The sequence below is a fragment of the Mustela lutreola genome, chromosome 9 (assembly GCF_030435805.1).
Source record: "Mustela lutreola isolate mMusLut2 chromosome 9, mMusLut2.pri, whole genome shotgun sequence".
NCBI lineage: Eukaryota > Metazoa > Chordata > Mammalia > Carnivora > Mustelidae > Mustela > Mustela lutreola.
In genome coordinates this window covers 42,979,330-43,001,091 of record NC_081298.1, presented here as the reverse complement: position 1 = coordinate 43,001,091, position 21,762 = coordinate 42,979,330, and the positions used below count along the sequence as shown (strand labels likewise).

Below are 21,762 nucleotides of genomic sequence, written 5' to 3'. Positions count from 1 at the left end.
ACAGTTTGGGGAACCAGGTGGGCACCAAGAGCATCTTCAACTGTAAATCTAGTTTTATTGGACACGCAGTCTATCGGGTAGAAGTGCAATCATTATCCCCAGGTTTAATATGTTTTTTCTTAGCCTGCGTGTTCTGTTCACACAGTAGCAGGTGGTGCCCTGTGGTGGGAGAGGCAGCCACATGAGGGTGGGGCAGGATGCCAGGCTGTGGAATCCATCCAGGTGGATACAGAATTCCAGGTCTGGACTGTGATCATCTCTCCTAATTTTATAGACCTTCATTTTACCTGTTTGACTTTCACAGCATCCCTTTGAGGTAGGCCATGATATTTTCACTTTACAGGTGAAGAAACTGAAGTACAGAGAAATTTAACCAGCTTTGTTCAAGGTCCCTAAGCTAATAAGTGATAGAGCCAAGATTCGAACTCTGTAGCCTGAGCTTTCCCATCTTGCCACCCAAATTCTAAGACACAGAGGGGTTTGAAGCAGGGGAGCACCATCACTTATAAATTGTAGAAGTCTGACTGGGGCAGCCATGTAGAATATGTGCTATCAGGAACCAGTTGAGAATCCCTTGCAGGGATCTTGGTGTGTGAAGAAGGGGCTGTGGCCATAATGACAGAAAGGAGGGGCCAAGCTGAGGAGCCATTTAAGAGACAGAACAGACAAAACATCACAGTGAGGGGATGTCCAGTTCTGGGTTGGCTCTATGTGTAGCTAGAGTGGTCATTAATGAAGAGCAGAACAGGTTAGCAGAGAGAGAGCATCATCAATCACGGTGTCTATATTTTTTCTGTCGCCCAGAATCTTTACCTCAGCAAGGCAGTGGATTTCAGCAACCACTTCCTGAGCAGTGTCACCGAGGGTGGTGATGGGCCATTTGGCAGCAGGTCCAGCTTGGGTGAGTTGTACCCTTCCAGTAATTTTAAACAGTCAACCAGGAACAAACTGACCTGGCAAGGAGGGCAGGGAATCGCTTAAAATTTGCCAGTTCAACCACACATCTTCCTTTAGTGTTCCAGCCATTTTATTCTTTTGGCTTCTCTGAAGTTAGGAGTGAGATTTTTTAAATCTTTCACAGGGCTTGGGGAGATAAGTTGTGTGTGAGGTAAGTTAAAAACTGTAGTCTCCTTTTTTCCCCTCCTTCCCATTCATCCTCTGGTCCTGGCCTGAGATGAGTGGCTCCAGGAGTCCTTCTTGTGAGGCTCAATAAAATAGACATTTCTATACAAGCCGTTTTATACTTCTGACCTCTTGAGGGGCGTGATAGCTGCATAGATCTTTATATGTGGGGAATGGTGGGGGGTATCGTTTTAGTCCTTGACTCTGTCATTTCAGTGAGTGACTACAGCCAGAGTACCTCAGATACCACTGAAAAAGTCAAGAGGATGAAGAATTTCAAGACCAAAAAATTTCAAGAAAAGAAGCTGCTCACAGTATGTGTACTCCTTTGTCCTTATAGCTGTCTTCTTAGGCCTGTCTATTGAATGTTTCACTTTGAGATATTTTATTTTATTTCGTTTTATTTTATCTTATTTATTTTACTCGATTCCATTCCATTCTATTTATTTTTTAAAGTAGGCTCCACACCCAACATGGGGCTTGAACTCATGGGCCTGTGTTGCATGCTCTACTTACTGAGCCAGCCAGATGGCCCTACTTTGAGATTTTTTTACATTGAAGAATACCTTTAATTTTCTGTTCCTTTTTAGAAGTGTATTTTTATTTTGTGGAATCCTTTAAAGTATGTCAATATTATTAATTAGAATTATTTTAAAGTTCTTATTAGTTTCTGGAATCACCTCTGTTTCCTCTGCGGTCAGTTCTCTGTCCATCTTTCTCCATCTTATTTTTGGTTGGTCTCAAATATGTGATGATCCTTGGTTGCTAGGTCACGTTGACAAGTGAAGGGCCAGTTTGAGTAGCACCAGTGCCTGTCATGGGTGTGTGGCATGAATGTTTTGGCCTCAGGTCTCTGTGAGGGTGGATGGGCATGCTGTGGGGCAGGCCTCCCTGAAGGGTGTTTGGGCAGAAGGCAGGAAAAAGCATTGGGATCCCCTAAGCTGCCTTTCCTCTGGAAGTAAGGATGGTGCTGTGAAAGGCTCTAGCATATTTCATTCCTGGATGGAACTACCTTCCCTGTGTCTGTCACAGAGATCTGGGCTCTTCTTGGACCCAGTATTCCCAGTAGAAGACTTTGTTAGGCAAACCATGAACTCTCTGGAAAAAAGTTACCAGTCTTTAAGCAGAGAGCACAGGGGAGAGAGAGAAGGCACCGCTCATCTCAGCCACTCAAAGCAAAGCCCTTCCATAGAATCCAACCTGCACCCAACATCAGCCCTCATTGTTGATTAACGCAGCTTCTGCAGGGCTGCCTGGAGGGCACAGACTCTATCTCTGGCATCTTCAGCTTGTTTTTCTTTGCTTTGTTTTCCATCTCAGCCAAATTCCAGCTACTTCCAATCTTTGGAATTCCTCACAATTCCTGATCCACTGATGGCACCCTTCCAGAGCTTCCCATGGCTGTTAGAGTTTTGTTTTTCCAAAATATAGACCATGAACACTTTTAAGTGGAGCCTTGGAGAAAGAGACCGTGGATGCCCTTGTTCAGTCCCCCACCTTGCCTTTCACTCGGTCCTCTTTGGCTGCAGTAAGGGAAGACAGATGTGTTAGCAACAAGCTCAAAGCCTAGGTCTCCCGGAGATGGGGATGGACACATGTGGTTCTTCCCTCCATCTTCCATGAAGCCAGGCCCTCGGGGCACCCTCAGGGGTGTATACACCGGCATCTAGATTGTATCATGATTTCTCCAGAGGTTGGTGACTTCTCACCTCATCTTATTTTCCCCACCGCATGCTTTGTATGTCATAAACCCCAATAAATTGGGGAAGAAGACCTTAGAATTATATTAACCTGTATTGTATATGATTCCTTGCACTCCTGGCCTTCTCCCAGTTTAAAATACTGTCAGTGAGCAAAAGAGAAGTATAAAGTTGTATAAACTTTAATAGTTTTGGAGACTACCCCCACTTACTCTGTATGTGACCTGAATCCCCCATTGCTATATGCCTTTATTTTCTCATTTGTATTTAAGGGATAAGTATCAGACAAATAATAACAGTGTCCAGTGGTTCACTCATTCGGTGGTTATTCAGAGCACACATATACCAGGCACAGCTCTCAGTGGTGAAAATAAATCATGAACAAAAGCTATAAAAGTTTCAGACCTCTTGAGGGTAACATTCTAGTACATTCTAGTAGAAGTTTCCATAAGGAATGGAATTCAGTAAGAACAAGTGCCCCCCAAGACTCCCTAGGTGTTCACTTATTAGAATACCTTGTACCATTGTGTAACTAGCCTAGAGTAGGGGGCAGAAGGGACACAGCCTGAACCTGGGATCTTCTTCTGGAAGGCTTAGAGGCCTTGACCAATGTCCTCATCCTAATTGCTCCTCAGAGAGCCAGGAGAGGGTAGATATATGATTTCTACTTTGTAGACAAGAAAATGAGAGTCCCGGGACCACCCCAAGTCGCCCTCAGATCCAGTGGTGGAAACCTACTGAAAGTAATGTCTCCAGCCTTCTAGATGGCCTCTTCAGCCTTGTAACAACCAGCACCTGCAATCCTTTATATATAAAGAAAAATAAAGGGGAATTCCATCACATTTTGAAAATACAGCATATAATAAATTCTTCGGATTTCTGATGTTAGGTGAGACCTTCCCCCCAACCACCACCAAATAAGAGTCGACTTTATGAGTTCACTCATGCCTCAGCTGAGCACATTTTCTGAATAGTCATACTTAGGCTGATTCAGAACATTTTATAAAAATATGCAGAGGAAATATTAGGATTCATCTGGTTGCTTTTCCTAGGAATATTTATTTCCTTTGTAATTAAACTAGTGGTGGAGAGGTTTCTCATTGCATCCCTGTCCTTAGTAAAGATTGAAAAATGCCAATTTGGCATCCTTCCTTGAGACTATGTTTCAGAGGACAGCAAGATTTTCTTCTTTTTTTTATTAAACATTTTTTTTTAAGATTTTAAGTACTTATATTTGACAGAGAGAGGCGGCGAGAGAGGGAATACAAGCAGGAGGAGGGCAAAGGGAGAAGCAGGCTTCCTCCTGAGCAGGGAGCCCGATGTGGGGCTCGATCCGTGGATTCTGGGATCATGACTTGAGCCGAAGGCAGATGCTCAACGACTGAGCCACCCAGCCAGATTTTCATTAGCTAGGTTTATTTGTGCTGCTGGTGTCAGAGACGACACACACACACACAGTCACACACACACATGAGCACATGCACGCACACGCTCACACTCACCTGATCCTGGAGCTCAGAACTTAACCTTGGAGAAGAAGTGTTTGCCCGCAGGTTGAGCTAGGGCAAGGGGGACCGTACTGTTTTGTGACGGTGAAAATGACCTTGTGTAACCCTGCAGCCTGAAAACCGTCTCCTGCTGAAGGAAGTTGGACCAACAGGGGAAGGGAGAGTCTCTGTGGTTGAACAGCTACTCGAGGAGGTCAGTCCAACTCAAAGACCAAGTCTCTCTGAGGATTTTAGCCTCATGTTTCACCGCTGTCTCTTTTGGATGCAAGTCTTGTTTGGTATTGTGAGAACCACGGGCCACTTCATTTAAAATCACCTGGAAGTGGACTAAACAGCCAGTCAAGAACTTTTACATTAATTATTATTGATTACTAGTTTTTTGTAGCAAAGAAGAACGTCATATGAGCCCAAATGCTGTGCATAAAGGTAGACCGAATCCCTGGTCTGTGTCCCATGTGACCTTCATGTTTCCTAAAGAAGCGAGGTTCGGGGGTACCTCCCCCTACTGATTGGGGGGGAACAGAAGTTTTATCGCCCAAGTTAAGGCAGTTAGATCTTGGGTGCCCTGATTCTCTTCTCTTCTGATTTAAAGCAGTTTGGTTCCTCCAAGCATGTGTGTTATACTTAGCAGGATGGCAGCTGGATGCTGCCGAGAGCGGGGTTTTGTGGCCAGTCTGTCCTTTTCCTTATGCCTCAGGGAGCAGATCCCAACTGCAGGGATGGCGAAGAGCAACCCGTGATAACCAAGGCCGTTGTGAACAAGCACCATGAAGTGATTCCAGTCCTTGTGCAGAGAGGAGCAGACACGGAGCAGCGCTGGGGCCCGTAAGTAAGACGCAGTCACAGGAGAGTCCTGGCACGTGTGGCGGTCAGCAGCTACCCCGGGGCCCTGACTGAGCAGCGTCCATCCACATGCGTGCCCTGCTCTGCTGGAACCCCTTGGGATCCATCTTAACCCATCTGGGCCTTAAGCAGTGGCTTAACTGCCTCTCTCTTCCAAACCTGGGCAAAATAAAAGCTTTTAATTGGACTGTTGGATTGCCAAATTTTTTGTAGCTTCTATAAATGATGATACATTTTGCTAGCTCGCAAGTTTACACTGAGGGGGCCGGCAAATCCTTCACCCTTGGGATGTTAAGCAACATTATTTTCATCATGATCTGAACTGTTGAGATCGCTCGGAGGAGAGCGGGCCTAGGGTAGTCCCTATAGAAACGTAGCCATGAAGTTACTACACAAAGGAAACTTCATCCGAGTTCACTATGTGATTTGTGCATTGGTTTCCCCAGCTGGGAAGCGGGACAGACAAACACCAAGTCCTATTGGACCTTTTGTCACTTCCCTAGTCTTGAGCCCGCCCTACTTCTTGGCCTCTCCCAGCCTTGGGATTCTGTTGTTCTCTCCAATTACTTTGGAAACATGGGGTGTTTCCTCCAGGGTTTTTATTCAAAATATATGCCCATTAATTTTTCTGTGCATGCTTTTATGTTTTGGCCCAATAAAACAGCTATGGGAGATAGACACAACCCCCTTTTTAGTTTATTTTAGAGCAGAACATTTGACACATTTGGTGGATGTATTTGGTGGCTGGAATTTACTTGCTCACCTTTTCCTAGGGTTCGCATTCTTCTTACTCTGTCAGCTTCTTCTTTTATCCCACACTTGGGTTATCATTATTCATAAAAATAATGCCACCTTGTTTGGCACTGAGGTGTACTTTGTATTTGTACAATTCAGACAAGCTTTTCTTAGGGCGCTTATGTATAATGCCCGTGGTTGATACAAAATCTCTTGAACAGATTTTTAACTGATGCTTACATAGGATGAGTCCCAGCCTTATGAGAAGTCCAGCTGAGAGGAAGAAACTGCTCTGGACATGGAACAGAGTTCCCGTTTTTCCTTGGGGTTCCTCAGTGCCCTTTCTTACTTCCTTACCATTCTATAAATTGACATTTACCTACACGTGATCTAACTCTACGGTTGTACCATGTGTCTAAACGGCAGGTAATAGCCCGTTGTCACTCCCACTGTGTTAGCATAGTTAGCGGAATCTAGCTCACGTGGAGGGGGAGGGAAGAAAGCCAGGCCAGAGCTCTCCCTCAAAGTAGCGCGCAGAGATTCTTCTTCTACTTTAGTTTTTGCCACTAGAAGATAGCAGATTTTTCCACCAAGAGCCGGCTCTGCTAAGTCTGCTTTATATTTGTTAGTTTGAAGTGTTTGGACCTGGGTCTGCCTGGCCTTTATCCCTTGGCTAGACCTCTGTAGATCCAGTAACATGACCTCAAGCCTCCACCCATCCTACTGCTCTTAAGGTGCAATTTATCCAGAGATCTGGCTTTCCTATAAAAGAGGTTCAGTGAATTGTTCCTTAGCGATCAAAGATTAAACAACTCTTCCTCCCCCAACTCCCAGCTTGTTTGACTAGTAGAGAGAAGCAGCCTAGGTGGTCTCTACACCAGGTGACTTCTGTTCAGTGGCTTGGCAGGTAGCAGAAAGCCCTCCCAGTGTTTCTGTTTCCAGTGTTTTTCTCTTTCCTACCAGAATACACTCATATCCAACCCAAGGAGATGGCTAAGGAGAGGTGCACATCCTCCATCAAAGCTGATTCCTTGGGGCGCCTGGGTAGCTCAGTTTTTAAGTGTCTGCCTTCAGCTCAGGTCCTGATCCCAGGGTCCTGGGATTGAGCCTCGAATCGGGCTCCCAGCTTGGCGGGAAGCCTGCTTCTCCCTCTCCCACTCCCCCTGCTTGTGTTCCCTCTCTAGCTGTGTCTCTGTCAGATAAATAAAATCTTTAAAAAAGAAAAAAGCTGATTCCTCTTAATAGCAGATTTCAGGAACACAGATTCAAGGTCTCGTGAGGGAAGGGGCAAAGAGAAACACCATTTGCCTTTGGACAACAGTTAACACCCCTTCACTGGCAATTTCAGACGTTCTGCCCTAGTAGCTGGGAGGGGCACATGTAAACATTAGTCTGCTTCTTAGAGGTTCAACTGTGGAGAGTTATTCTATTAGGTAATTCTTGATTTACAAAGAGAGAAGGTACCTTCATCCACCATGATACTTAGATTTGAGTAAACCGTTTGAGTAGTTTGTGCATTCATAGTAGAGTTTCTTTAAAATACAAAGTCACAGAATACCATGGTTGTACCTGCTGTACCAAACATGTTCTAGAAGGTCTGGTGATACAACACCAAGCTGCTCGTAGCAACAGATTCACAAGTATCACCTCTGCTCTGAACAGAAGAAGGTGTCCCCTCTAGTGTCCTTGCCTTGTTCGAGTCATATCATTTGATGACCAGTGTACAAAGTTAGAGTCGGCGGTCACAATTCATTACTTCCCCAGACTGAACTGTGGTTACACAGAAAAGCCAGCCATGGTTCCCTGCCCCCATACCCCCACCCCCCACCCAGCTGGGAAATAGAACATGCGCTCGGCTCTCAGTTTTGGGGGCGTTATGAAGGAGGATCACGTGTCCGCTCAGGAGATGTGGCAAGCCCATGAATACGTGTAAGTTCCAGTGGTAGATGCCTAAGCAAGACCCAAGGAATGTGAGGGCTGAAGTAACAAGCAGTTGTGCTACCAGGGAGAAAGGAAAGACGAAAGGTAAGGAAGGGTTGGTGTCATTAGCATGACTCTGTCAGCGTGCCCACAGTATCCTGCATTACAACTACTTTAGCAGGATGATTTTCTTCCCCCAAAACAGGCTCCAAAACACAGCTCTTCATGAAGCTACTCTGCTTGGCCTGGCAGGAAGGGAGTGCATCGCTGCTTTACTGAGGTATGCTCTCGGCCTCTGGGGGAGACTTCTGAGGGCCCCCTGCTGACCTGTGATGATTTCAGAAGGCCCTAGTTCCAGAGCAGTTAACCCTGGGAATAGGGGCTACCATCCCACCATGGATCTCCAGCACTGAAGGCTCTGAAAAGCACAATGAAAATGTTGTCCCCCCATCAAACTTGGTTGTGGGACTTCGATGCAATGGGAGCCAGTGGGCAGGATTGGCAATTGAATGTGTTGAAATCACAGAGCCCTTCCAAAGATCTCAGGGTAGAGTTGCCTTGGGGCCTTTTGGGGATGGGTTTAGCAAGGTGGGGCCAGGAGGCTCCCAGACTGGCCTCTGTGTCAGGGATGAGCCAGGTCTCCAGGTTCAAGTGCCTGAGTCCTTCTATTCATGCCCATTCCCTTGGCAGGTGCAATGCAAGCATCCAAAAGAAGAACGTGAATGGCCAGACGCCATATGACCTGGCTCTGCAGACTGGGGATGATGTCATCACCTCGCTCTTTGCTGCTAAGCTCAGCCTGGACGACTCATAGACCCCAAGGGCCTGCAGAGGACCTAATTGCAAGAAACCATCCAGTTCTGGCTGTTCTTTGTTTCTTTCTGAGATGTGGATTGGCAGTTTGAGAATTGAGATGGAAAGGAACTCATAAGACTTTTTTATTTTTTTAATACAACACTGTAAGCCACCATGCAGGCATTTCCCAATATGCTGTCGATGGTGACGAACTTAATGTATGTCTTTTTTTTTTTTTTAAGGGTTTGTTGCTGCTTATTTTAGAATTTTCTTTTAAATTTATTTTTCAGGAGGTGTCTAGGTGGCACAGTCAGATGAGTGGCTTACTCTTGGTTTTGGCTTAGGTTGCGATCTCAGGGTTCTGAGATCGAGCCCCACGTTGGGCTCCACACTCAGCACAGAGTCTGCTCAAAAGATTCTCTCTCTTCCTCTGCCCTCTCCCCGCACTTGTGCAAGTACACGCGCACTCTCTCTCTCAAATAAATAAATCCTTAAAAATTTTTTAAAAATTTATTTTTCAGTAGGTAATAATTGCACATGGTTCGAAGCTAAAAAGTATGAAGTGTTATGTAGTAAAAACTCTGCCATCCCTGTCCCACAGCCACCCACATCCCCTCATCAGAGACACCACTGATACCAGTGTCATCTGTGTCTTTCCAGATATAGCACAGGATTATATAAGCACATGTATATAATATATGCATCTGTACAGAGAGGGTATACATAAAATACAAATATAGATAACAGATACAGTCCTTGCCCTCTTTAAGACAAGTACTAGCGAACCACACACTCTTCCGATGTGTTGCATCTTGTTCTCTTCCTTAATATATCTCGTAGGTGGTTCCAACTTAGTGCATAAAGATTAAGTTTATTTTAAAAAATGTTGTTTCTGATGTTGAGCTCATCAATATTCCTATTGTTACCGTTTGTTCTTTGGTTGGCAAACAAGCCCCGAATCAGCCATCTGCAGGGATGTGTAATTTTGACTTATGTCTTTTTTCAGATTGTTATTTCAGTCCTTGGGTGATAACGCTGAAAACGTGGTGTCCCTAAATAGTTTCTGTTAAAGCGTGTTGATGGAATATTTATTAATTCTGAATGATTAATTCGGCACAATAAATACCCGACTTCTTTGAGTAGACTGCTCTCATCGCTACCTGCACACCTTTCCCGAGTGGGCGACTGTCTGCGGGAGGACAGGAGCAGGGCTGCTGAAAGCCAAGCCCCCACGCGGGGATGGGTGACACTGGCCGGCCCCTGTCACACTTGGCCGTCTGTGTTGGGCTGCTGCAAGGTAACCAGGGTCCTGAGAGACCCAGTTTGGGTTAGGGCCAGTTTGCATTGTATCAGCTCAGCTGGTACAATGTGACCTGTCCCAGACTTCCCTGCCTTTATGGCTCTGTGCGGGATTGGCTGCAGCTTCTAGCTTCCCAAGATGGAAGTGAAGCTGCGGTCCTCACGCTAGGAAGGTGGGTGAGGGCCCCAGATGCTCACACCCTACAGGTTCTGGATTCGACGCTCAGGGAAGTGGGTGTGGAGTTCAAGACCATTTTACCCAGAACTTAGGGAACAGGGGAGACCCCATGGACCCATGGGTTCCAGAAACTTTCCTCTTGGAGCTCTCAAGTGTAACTTTCGTGCCCTGAGTGCAGGAAGCCCATCTCCACTGTTCCTTGGGTTTCCAGGAGAAGGGAGTGGCCTGGCCCTGTATCCAAGAGGCAAGGCACGCACTTGACATCTCCTGCCAGGGATCCACCCTTTCGCCCCCTGCCAGCACAAATCACCTTTGAGTTTCTGGCAAACCTCATTTACAGAGTGAGCAGGTGGCTCGAGATGCGAGAGCGCAGGTTCAGGTCCAGGAGCTCTGCTGAAATCCTGCAGGGTTATGTAAAGCATTACATAAACATTGAACTACATATTTTCAGGAAAATAAAGTTACACACATGTTTCAAGCAAGGCCTGTCTGATTTCAAAATTCATGTTATCTCTTGTCCGTCGTGAAGTTTTATTTTTCCTTTCCCCAGGACCCTGTATCAGGGCTTGAAATGGGAGCAGAACCACCATAGTGATAATGAGTAAGGGGCAATGAAAAGGACTGGACTGCGTGAGTGACTGAGGCTGGTCGCAGGCCAGGAGCTGCTGTAGCTCAGCAGGGCCTCAGTGGGGAAGGAAAGGAGGGTGCCGAGTGCGATGAGTGAGGACAACGTGGAACCCGTGGGCCCAGCCTCCCTCCGTCCGCATGGTCACAGGTGACCCGCAGGAGATGCGACCGCCCCTCAGCATGTAACTTGTTCCAAGCATCGCAGGCTGGGCTCTCCAGAAGCAGACTGAGACAGCTGGGGATGGCAGATAGAGGAGGACGCGGATGTATGGGGGATCAGCCCTTGGGGAAGGAAGAAGAGGGAGGAACTGCAGGAGTTGCCACCCCAGATGCAGCCCCCACAAAGCTGCAGCAAGCCCCAGGGCAGGGTGCTGGAGAGGAGGATTGCCCATCATCTCGCGGTGCCCGGACAGCTGTAGCTCAATCACTGGGTGGCTGCTCCCCCAGGACAGCTGTGACTTCAAGCCAGGCAGCTCTCTGGGGCAGCCCCTGAAGTTGCTAATGACTGGAGGCCGTCTGCTGCCCTGTCTGCTGCCCTGTCTGTTGCCTCCATTCCCCACCCCCGGCAGGGCACTCAGAGAATGCGCCTGTGGGTACCGCCGAGTGCACGGCGTGGGTCCCTGACCCTGGCTGCCTGAAGGAGGAGGTCTGGTGGGAACTGCCTCCACTTACCAGCCAGCCAGCCCTGGAATGCCAGGGAGGGTGGCAGTGACACTGACCTCAGAGCACCCACCTGCCTGCTCTGGGTGCCGGGTGGTACATGGAGGGACAATTAGCAGAGCGCCCGGTGGCTGGTGACTCGGGCCACCGCAGACTCCCTGCACCGGTATTCCCCACAGACTCCTTCTGAGGCTCAGCGGCAACTCTTGGAGGAGCCGCCCTCACTTTGTGGCTTCCTTCCACACCCCCACAGGGCTCCAGTGGCTGTGGAGTTTGCCGTCTCCCCCACCACCACCTCGCCCCCAACCCCCAGGCCATCGGACCATCTGGGTGAATGGATTCTCACATGTCTATTGGTCATGGAGTACCTTATAGTTTTCTTGTTGATTTGGAGAAATGGATTATATCCTCTAGAATCAGAGTATTTTCTAGGGTCTTGAGCAGCAGATTGAATAGAGATATAATACCGGCCACATATATAAGTTTTCTAATAGCCAAACTTAGTTTCCACTGATTCCCAACTTACTACCAATCCTGGTGGGATGAAAAACTGTACGTTAGTGATTTTCAGCATCCATTAAATTAATTTTTCGCCATGACTGAGTTACACTGATAGCTTCTCTTTTTTAGATTTTATTTATTTATTTGACAGACAGAGATCACAAGCAGACAGAGAGAGAGGAAGAAGCAGACTCCTTGCTAAGCAGAGAGCCCAATGCGGAGCTTGATCCCAGGATCTTGGGATCATGACCTGAGCCAAAGTCAGAGGCCTTAACCCACTGAGTCGCCCAGGCGCCCCTGGACTCACAGTGTTATAACCTTCTGTTTTTTCCGACTATTTTGGAGTGGTTCATGAAACACAGGAATGAAATATGTTGTGCAGGTTTATTTAGTAGAAGGCTTTCAGTATAACTCAGGGCCTCATGATTTTTAGGCATTAATCTTGGGCCTCTGTTATCAGGGCTCAGGCAGAGAAGCAGGACTAAAAGGAGATGTGTATCAAGAGACTCACTACAAGAAACGGGTGTAGGTGGTTCTAGAGGCCTGCTGGGCAAGTCCCCAGTCGCAGGGCAGATGTCAGGAAGGACATGCTCCAGCACTACTGAAGCTGGTGTCCCCCAGCAGAACTCCTCTATGGAGATCTCTCTCCTTCAGGGCTTTCAACCCACTGAATCAGGTAAACCCAGACCTGCTCAGATGATCTCCCTTTCTTCAAGTCAGCTAAGAACTTTAATCACAATACAAAATACCATACCAGCAACACCTAGATAGGTTAGTGTGTGAATAACTAAGGACTGGAGCCCAGGCAAGATAACACATAAAAAAGGACCATCACAGCCTCTGTTACAATGTCATTGATTATTGATTCTTTTTCCTACCCCTGAATTGAATAAAATCAGTAATACGCACACATCACACACATGTACATTTTGTGTCCTTGTTTTTTTTTTAGCCAGTTGCCTGGATTTGGGGGTCATACGGTTTTTATCCATCCTTCTTTTGTGTTTTTATATTCAGATCGGTTGTTAACCTCTCATTTGGCCGCCACTATTTCAATTTGTGTGAACTTAAAGCCACTTGTAGTAGCAAGAGCTTCACCGCCTACAAATGCCCAAGTAGTGAGGGTTGAAGAGAGTTGAAGAGAACTTTCTGGCAAAGCTGAACCCCCTTCTCCCCACTCCGGCCCACCCAGTCCCCAAACACATCCTCGGAGAAGGACCAGAGTGACCTAACATTTATATCTGCTTCACTCTCAGACCCCTCACCCACTACCAGGACCCCTCCCATGATAGGGGAGGGGAGGGTCAGTTTAAATGAGGTGGCCTGGAAGTAGACAGAGGTTGGTGCATTCCAGAATCACCTTGAGTAAACAAACAAACAAACAAACAAACAAAAAACCATTTAGTGGATATGAATCCAATACTTATTGTTTATAAACAGCAGTTTCCAGGCCCCTGATCTGGAGTCCCCACATTTCCAGCTGGGTGGTAATAAGTCTTTTGATTTTTTGATTAATTACTTCCAGTGCAGTTAGAATCTCAGAAATTCTACTTCTGACCCAAACTCTCAACATGTAAAATTTTATTCTTTTCTCCCCCAAACCCCTCCCCAACTTTATCCTGCATCCGCTCAACAGAAACTTCCTTTCCCTAACCAGACAGAAGGGAAAGAGGCAATCCTTGGGAGGGATTCCCAAATCCTTTCTGATTTTGTGGCAGAGAGGGGCATTCTCAAATACAGCTTTCTTTCTTTCTTTTTTTTTTTTTTTTTAAAGATTTTATTTATTTATTGGACAGACAGAGATCACAAGTAGGCAGAGAGGCAGGCAGAGAGAGAGGAGGTAGCAGGCTTCCTGCTGAGCAGAGAGCCTGATGCGGGGCTCGATCCCAGGACCCTGGGATCATGACCCGAGCCGAAGGCAGAGGCTTCAACCCACTGAGCCACCCAGGTGCCCCTCAAATACAGTTTTCTATAATATGTCCACTGGGGGTGGAAAAAGAAACCAGTGAAATCTGGTCGATTCCTTTCTTCTAACCACGTAGTTGTTAGGAACAGATTGCTGTTAGAGGGACGTTCATGCCTTTTCCTCTGGCAAGTATGTTCTGTTCTTCGGTTGTTTTCAAATTTGGGGAAGTATTGGAGATTTTTAGAACTTGACCTTTCACACCCTTCCCTTAGACTGCTTTGTTAAGCGAAATGTTAGCCTTTACAGAGTATGAGACATGTATCTTCTTTTCTTTTTTTTTTTTTTTAAGAATTTATTTATTTATTTGACAGAAAGAGAGAGAGAGCACAAGCAGGGGGAGCAGCAGGCAGAGGGAAAGGGAGAAGCAGACTTCCTGTGGAGCAGGGAGCCTGATGTGAGGCTCGATCCCAGAACTCTGGGATCATGACCTGAGGCCGAAGGCAGATGCCTAACCAACTGAGGCACCCAGGTGCCCCAAGACTCTTAGAAATTAATTTCTCTGAACATTCCTTGCTCTAAAATCTGAATAGTGTGGGGTTTTTTGTGTTTTTACTTATTTGCTCAAAATTTCGTTGTGTTTAGAGAGGGCTTGCTCTGGGCTAGTTTGATACCACCATCTTACCTCAACAGCCCTATTTGGTCAGAAATTCAAGACTCTTCACCCCCTTCCCTGCTCCAGCCAACATTTGGACATTTCCACCAGGATGCGCACAGCTCACCCCAGATCCTCCACTTTCTGAGACACTGCCCTTGCAGAAAAATTACCATCTGCTATTTCTCTCTCTTGACCCAGGGCCTGGCAAACAAGAGAATGCTTGGTAAATATTTAATTACGTTATGTTTTTACTGCTGCATAACTAACTACTCTAAAACTCTGTTGCTTATAAACAATAAAGTCTTACTATCTGGCTGTTTCTCTGCCTTAAGAATTCAGAAGCAGCTGAGCTGGTGGTTCTGATTTGGGATCTTTGATTAGTTGCACTAAAGAAGCTGGTCAGGGCCTCAATCTTCTGAAAGCTTGGCTGGGGCCAGAGGATAGGTTTCCAGATGGCTTGCTCCCATGCTGCAGGTTTTGTGAGGAGGCCTCCATTCTTCCTGGTATGGGCCTCTCCATGGGCTGCTTGGGTGACCTCACAACATGGTGGCCCACTTCCCCTCAAGTGAGCAATCTAAGAGAAACCAAGGCAGAAAACACTTGTCTTTTATCACCTATGATTGGAATTCCACACCACGAGTTCCACTGCATCCTTCTGTGGTCAGCTCTGTTCAGTGTGAGAGGCAAACACACGAAGACATGACACCAGGAGATAAGGGCCATGAGGGGGTCATTTTGGAAGTTGGCCACTTCCGCAAATAAGAGTTGATTAGTAGATTGGCTAGAAAATAAGTGTTTTGCATTCCATGATAATTATCAATCAGCTTCAGAAAACATTTCCCTTTTTCATCCTTGGTTACCTGGAGCAGAAGGTTATGATGCAGATAAATACATAAATGTTTTAAAAGTATGTATCAATAAAGTATTAAGAGTTAAATATCAGGGTACCTGGGTAGCACAGTGTGTTGAGGGTCTCTTGGTTTCAGCTTGTCCTGTGACAGGCTCTGTGCTCACAGATTCTCTCTCTCCTTCTTTCTCTGCCCCTCCCACTCATGATCTCTCTCAAATAAATAAATAAATTTTTTTTAAAAAAGAGTTATATATCAACACTTACTAGCTTTTTTTTTTTAGATGAGAAGTGTTAAATACTTTATTTAATATTATACATAAACCACACTAAAATGTCTTTCATTAAGAAAGAGGCAACATTTGAGATGCAGGGAATTTTTATTTATTTAATTTTTTTTAAATGCAGGGAATTTTAATTAAATTGGCATAGTTAAGGGAAAAAAGTGGACACTGCCAGCTTATCTTCTCATCTTCAACCCTTGCCTTTATCAGGCTAATGAACACAACCTGAAACACAGCTGAGTCTTGGTTCTGAGACAGTGAAGGGATTTCCTCAGTATTTAAATATATGAATATAACCAGTTATATAAATATAAATATAAAACCAGTCTCCTATAAGTTTAGAGATGGCATTTACCACCTCTGTGAAAAGCTGAACATTACTAATAAATTCCGACCATATTTTTAGAAGGGGAAAATTGACAGCGTTTGCTGAACCAGAATTACTATCAAGGTTCAAAAGCTGATCATATTCATTTAACCACAAGCCCATCTTATTTAAATCAGGACTGTCCAAAAGAAATTGTCTATCGGCCATTCATGATCTGAATTCTGGTGCATGAGATCATCTGAACACCTAAAAAAAGTCATGAGTCATTTTTGTTTTGCACTAAGTAAGGCGATGGCCAACTATTACTCCTTAGTAGATTTTTTGAGATAAGCTATCAAGTCTGTTCTTTCCCCTGTCTTCTTAATGCCAGTGAAGATAATTTGTGTCCCAGGATATACTTCTTGGGATTCTCCAAATACTCCATCAGTGTCTCCTCTCCCCAGGTCATGTCTTTATTCTTTATTCTTGTTGGCATCCGTGTAAGAAAATCCAGGGGCCTGGCCTGGCCTGTCTTTCGGCCAAATAAACCATGGAGATTTGGCCCAGTCTTGTGCTTGCCTCCCTTTTCCACGGCGTGGCACTGGGCACACTTCTGAACAAAAATCTTCTTGCCCTTCTCAACATCACCCTTTTTAAGTCGCTCTTCCGTCGCTCACGAAACGAAGGTGCCCGCTCGCAAGCCGGACGTCCCGCTCTCTAACACTTACTAGCCTTTTTAAAATAAGCATTTATACAACACATATATCTGGATCTGGCTCCTCACATTAAAGACATTTAATTTAATTCACCCGATTCCTCTATTCTCTTTCCACAATCAGTGTTACCTTTAGATAGTAATCAGAAAAAAAAATCACAGATACCCATTAGCTCTTAGATGCTCTCTCCCATCTCAGACTGCCTGCCCACGACAATCCACTTCTCACTAAGACAAGCAACCCCAGGCTCTCCTTCCATCTATGTCCCTCTGCATCTCCTAACTGTCCCTGTGTGTCCAGGGCACCCACTCTCATACTGCACCTGTGGGAGTGGAGTGAGTTAGGCAGAATCTGAGATCGGCCCAGACTCTACCAACGTGCACAGAGAAATGTAGCTTCACACAGGATTTTCTATTTTCCTCACTTTAGCCCTCCCGGCTCCCGTCCCCAGCCACCATGCCTGTCTTTGGAGAAGCTACCTAGAATGGTTAATTTCATAGGTCAACCTGACTGGGTCATGGAGTGCCCGGATATTCGGTGAAACATTATCTCTGAGTGTGTCTGGATGAGATGAGCATTTGAGTTGGTGCACTGAGTGAAGCAGATGGTCCTCCCCGATGTGGTGGGCATCACCCAATCTGTTGAGGGCTGGATAGAACAAAAAGATGGAGGAAGGGAGAATTCACTGCCCACGTGACTATTGAGCTGGGACATTAGTCTTCTCCTACCCTTGGACTGGGACTTCCACTGTTGGTGCTCCTGGTTCTCAGGACTTCGGACTCAAACTGGAACTATGTCACTGGCTTTCGTGGCCCTCCAGCTTGCAGATGGATGTCATGAGGATTCTCAGCCTTCATAAGAGCATGAGCCTAGTTCTTACCATAAAGCTCTCTCCCTCCCACCCTGTACTATTGGCTCTGTTTCTCTGGAGAACCCTGACGAACACGCTGCTTCAATTTATTGTTTGTTTTCCCTTGGATGCCCCAGGACTATATTCCTTCTTCTCCTTCAAACAGGAGTTACACAGACAGAGACAGAAATCTCTGCCTGCCCTGGATGCAGCTGGGAGCCCCTTCTGCTGCTTGGGTTACTTCTCAGACTGGAAGTCCTGTAACTTTCAGGTTGCCATTCGGAAGTTACTGTGTTCTACAGCTCCCTCCTCTACGCATGGCCCATCACTATGCACTTTCTTCCCTCTTGGAAGGAGTTAGTGGCAAGTCAGTGAATTTCTCATTTCACTCCCTGCATCTTGTTCTCTTCCCTGGAGACTTTGACTTGGGCCTGGCAGGCTTTCGGACACTTCGGCTTGGCTCTCTATCACACCCGCCCCCGGCGCCCCTGGAGGCCACGCCTGCTGGTTGTTCTTGAGCCTCCAGCTGCACCTGTGGCCAGGACCCCCACACTGCACCGGCTAGGATGCCAGGCTCTGGGGTCGCAACCCAGCGCCTTGCTCAGGCCCCCATCCACCGGCTCTGGGACCCTTGTAGCCTTCTTCCTCCTGTCCTGCCTTGTGTCCTGCCTTTCTCCAGGTAGCCCACAGTTGTTCTCATGAGAATCCAAATGCCCTCCCCACGTTGGCAGGCGACTCCTGGATTAGTGGCTGCAGCGATCGCCCCGGCCTTTCGCCTTGCTGCTCCTCACTCCCATACCTGGGACTAAAAAAGTTCCCTGCGCATGCTCTCTGGGCTCTGGGCCTGCGCACCTATGGCCGCCCCTCCTGTTCTTCCACCATCTGCCACAACAGCCTCTGCTTCTCCCTCCAGCAGAAGTGACCAGTCCGTTGTGAACTGGCCTGGCCATATGCCCAAACTCGCTGGGACGCTGAATGTACGTGGGCGCTGCATCTGGTGCCTAATTCCAGTTTCTGGCGTGTGGTAGGTCCTCAAAAATAGTTGTTGATGTAATACATTGCATGGCTTTTCAGTATGGGCAAAGTTTTGTGGCTGGGTGTCTGGCCCGTGAAGTTTGAAAATCACAGGTCTTATTTTTTTATCTGCTGTAAGTTTGTAGATAAAAATGAAAGTATGTATGTCAGTAGACTATAAAATACTTGAATGTGACTCTTACAACTTAAAAATTTCAAAATAAATATTTTAAATTCCAAATAATATCTGGATTGGTGGGTTTATGTATTGCTCCAAGACAGGTAATGTTGTATGTTTTGCTTTTTGCCACATTTATAGTTACGGTTGATATTTAAGCCTCATGAAATGTTGACAGCCTGAGTAATTTACTATTTCTCTTATAGAAATAATTGTGAGGAGCATTATGTGTTTGTTGTTAAAAAAAAAAACAACAACAATGCAGAAAATTCAAATAAAGAATGAAATGAAATGAAATACCACCATGCAGAGATAGTTTTTTATTTCTTTTTAATTAACATATAATAACACGTTTATTAACATATAATTATTTGTTTCAGGGGTACAGGTCTGTGATTCATCAGTCTTACACAATTCACAGCACTCACCATAGCAAACACCCTCCCCAGTGTCCATCCCCCAGCCACCCCATCCCTCCCACGGCCCTCCCCTCCAGCAATCCTCAGTTTGTTTCCTGAGATTAAGAGTCTCTTATGGTTTGTCTCCCTCTCTGATTTCATCTTGTTTCATTTTTCCTTCCCTTCCCCTATGATCCTCTGTCTTCTCAAATTCCTCTTATCAGTGAGATCGTATGATAATTATTTTTCTCTGATGGACTTATCTAGCTTAGCATAATACCGTTTTCTTTTATTTCTTAAAGATTTATTTATTTCTTTAAGAGAGCCTATTCCCCATCTCTCTCTGCTTGCCTCTGGGGTGTGGGGGGAGAGGAAAGGGCAGAGGGACAGGGAGAGAATCTCAAGCGGACTCCCCACTAAGCAGGGAGCCTGACATGGGGCTCAATCCCAGAACCCTGGGATCATGACCTGAGCTGAGATCAGGAGTCCCATGCTTTACCTAAAGTCTGAGCCACCCAGGCATCCTCAGAGATAGTTTTCTAAACATCTCTCTACACACAGACTATTTAACATAAATATTTTTGTTCAATAATAACCCACTGCGCCTGGGTGGCTCAGTGGGTTGGGCCGCTGCCTTCGGCTTAGGTCATGATCTCAGGGTCCTGGGATCGAGTCCCGCATCGGGCTCTCTGCTCAGCAGGGAGCCTGCTTCCTCCTCTCTCTCTCTGTCTACCTCTCTGCCTCTCTCTCAAATAAATAAATAAAAATCTTTAAAAAAAAATAATATATGGAAATCTACCTCCTTATAAAAATGATATCCTGTTTTTACTCCATAGACCAAGAAATACCTTGGGAAGCATCTCTTATTTCACCTGCTTCTCCTGCTTTTTTCTTAAATTCCTTAAAATCAGAGTCCAGCTTTACAGGAAAATCGAACTTTTCCAATCAAATGGTATTCAGTGAACGATTACTATGTGCCTGCCCTTTGGGGAGAGAAAGAGTGGAGTAAAGCGTGACTCCCAATCGGTTGGATGTGCAGTGGCACGTGGAGACACAGCAGGTGTAGCGCACTTGGAGAATTTAAGGCACACACGTGCCAGTCCATGTCCGTCCCCTGTCCGGTGCATCTGGAGGCACTCCTGGAGAAGGATATCCAAAGTAAACTCGCAGCCGGGCCTAGGCACCTTTTTGTCCTTTCAGACTTCTGGTACCATCCGTGGCTTTGATCATGTCTCTCTTTCCTCAAATCCCCATGTCTTCTCTAATAACACCTGGCCAAGGGGACACCCAAAAAAGGCAAGACCATAAGATGGAAAGCCTCTCTCTGAGGCTCTCTGAAGATGAGCTGGAATCTGTTACTCAAGTCCCTTCCCAAACTTCTTACAGATCACTTTTAAAGTTCTGCAGTAAGGAGGCGCGACTTCCCGTTTAGCTGCGGAGTGCAGTCTGCACAATGGCTTTCACGTTCGTACCTTTTGGATGACCTGGTTGGCAAGTGGCATGTCCAACTTCCCGTTCCCATGTTTCTCCACACCCGACAGAATGGCGTGTAAGCGGTACCACGCAACTGTATGGTTAGTGTCTTCTATCATCTTACCCTCCCCAGGTGGTAGCCAGCCGCCTTGTGCAAGCAAGGGTGTGATTCTCGGCCAGGGAGGAAGCTGAGAGCTCCCCATCCCCCACCTCCCAAGAAGGCTGCTGGCAAGCACAATGCCAGACCTGCTACCTGATTTCACCCCCTTGGGTCAAGTGCGTGTACTGTACCTAAATCAAGAGGATGCAGTTATTATGGGGAAACCCGTAAAGCTACATTTTCAGGGTGTTTTTGCAATTAAAAAAATTAAACTGAACTATGTGGAGCCTTTGGTAAATTCTGGAGAGAAATCACCTTACAGCGAGGCTGCCCTTGCTCTGCTGTGTCCCTGGGGTTGAGATAGAATAGGAACAGGACTCGGGGCCCCTCCTCAAACCTTAAAGTGATGCAACTATACTGTAAAGTGAAAAGTCCCTAAAAGAAAATTCATGAATCTGTGTTTCTTGAGCAATATATTTTACAGGAATGCAGAAAAGAGGACATCAGCTTCAAAGAGAGAGTGAGCCCCTGCAAAAAACTAGTGAGATGCGGACCAAACCAGTCTGCACCAGGGCGGACCCCCCCCCACCCCATGCTGGAGTCAGAGTCTGTGCAGTGAGCACTGGAAGTATCCACAAGTTACCTTTTCCTCTTTTATTTTTTTACTCTTTAAAAAGATTTTATTTATTTATTTGACAGAGATCACAAGTAGGCAGAGAGGCAGGCAGAGAGAGATGGGGAAGTAGGCTCTCTGCTGCGCATAGAACCCGATGCGAGGCCGTGAGGCTGGATCCCAGGACCCTGGGATCATGACCAGAGCTGAAGGGAGAGGCTTTAACCCACTGAGGCACCCAGGTACCCCATACCTTTCCCTCTTTTAAATGCTAAAAGTCATGTCCAGGGGTGGAGATTTAACATGCTAATGAGACAGGCAATGTATGGAAAGCATAATGTCAAAGTAGGAAAGAGCCAGGAAGCTCTACAAGCTTTAACTTCTACAAGCTTAACCTCACCCTTTTCTCATCTCAGTTTCTTTCTTTTCTTTTCTTTCTTTCTTTCTTTCTTGACTTATTTATTTATTTGACAGAAACAAGGAGAGAAGGGATACAAGCAGGGGCAGAGGGAGAGGGAGAAGCAGGCTTCCTG

The 21,762-nt window shown here is 46.1% G+C and overlaps 1 protein-coding gene and 1 pseudogene across 4 annotated transcripts in view; one reads left to right on the top strand and one right to left on the bottom strand.

Annotated features, from left to right (window-relative positions):
• The window catches only part of DZANK1 (double zinc ribbon and ankyrin repeat domains 1), a 64,970-nt gene extending 55,205 nt beyond the window's left edge, over nucleotides 1–9,765 (top strand). For all 4 annotated transcript variants that reach the window (XM_059134129.1, XM_059134130.1, XM_059134131.1 and 1 more), the window contains 6 exons: nucleotides 805–901; nucleotides 1,339–1,436; nucleotides 4,443–4,523; nucleotides 5,028–5,155; nucleotides 8,034–8,108; nucleotides 8,519–9,765. In XM_059134129.1, the coding sequence (XP_058990112.1) occupies nucleotides 805–901; nucleotides 1,339–1,436; nucleotides 4,443–4,523; nucleotides 5,028–5,155; nucleotides 8,034–8,108; nucleotides 8,519–8,642 (603 nt within the window). In that variant the 3' untranslated portion in view covers nucleotides 8,643–9,765. The remainder of the gene's footprint in view (nucleotides 1–804; nucleotides 902–1,338; nucleotides 1,437–4,442; nucleotides 4,524–5,027; nucleotides 5,156–8,033; nucleotides 8,109–8,518) is intronic.
• A 6,445-nt stretch (nucleotides 9,766–16,210) lies between these two features.
• On the bottom strand, nucleotides 16,211–20,635 carry LOC131808355 (cytochrome c-like; annotated as a pseudogene).
• Between the last annotated feature and the right edge of the window lie 1,127 nt (nucleotides 20,636–21,762).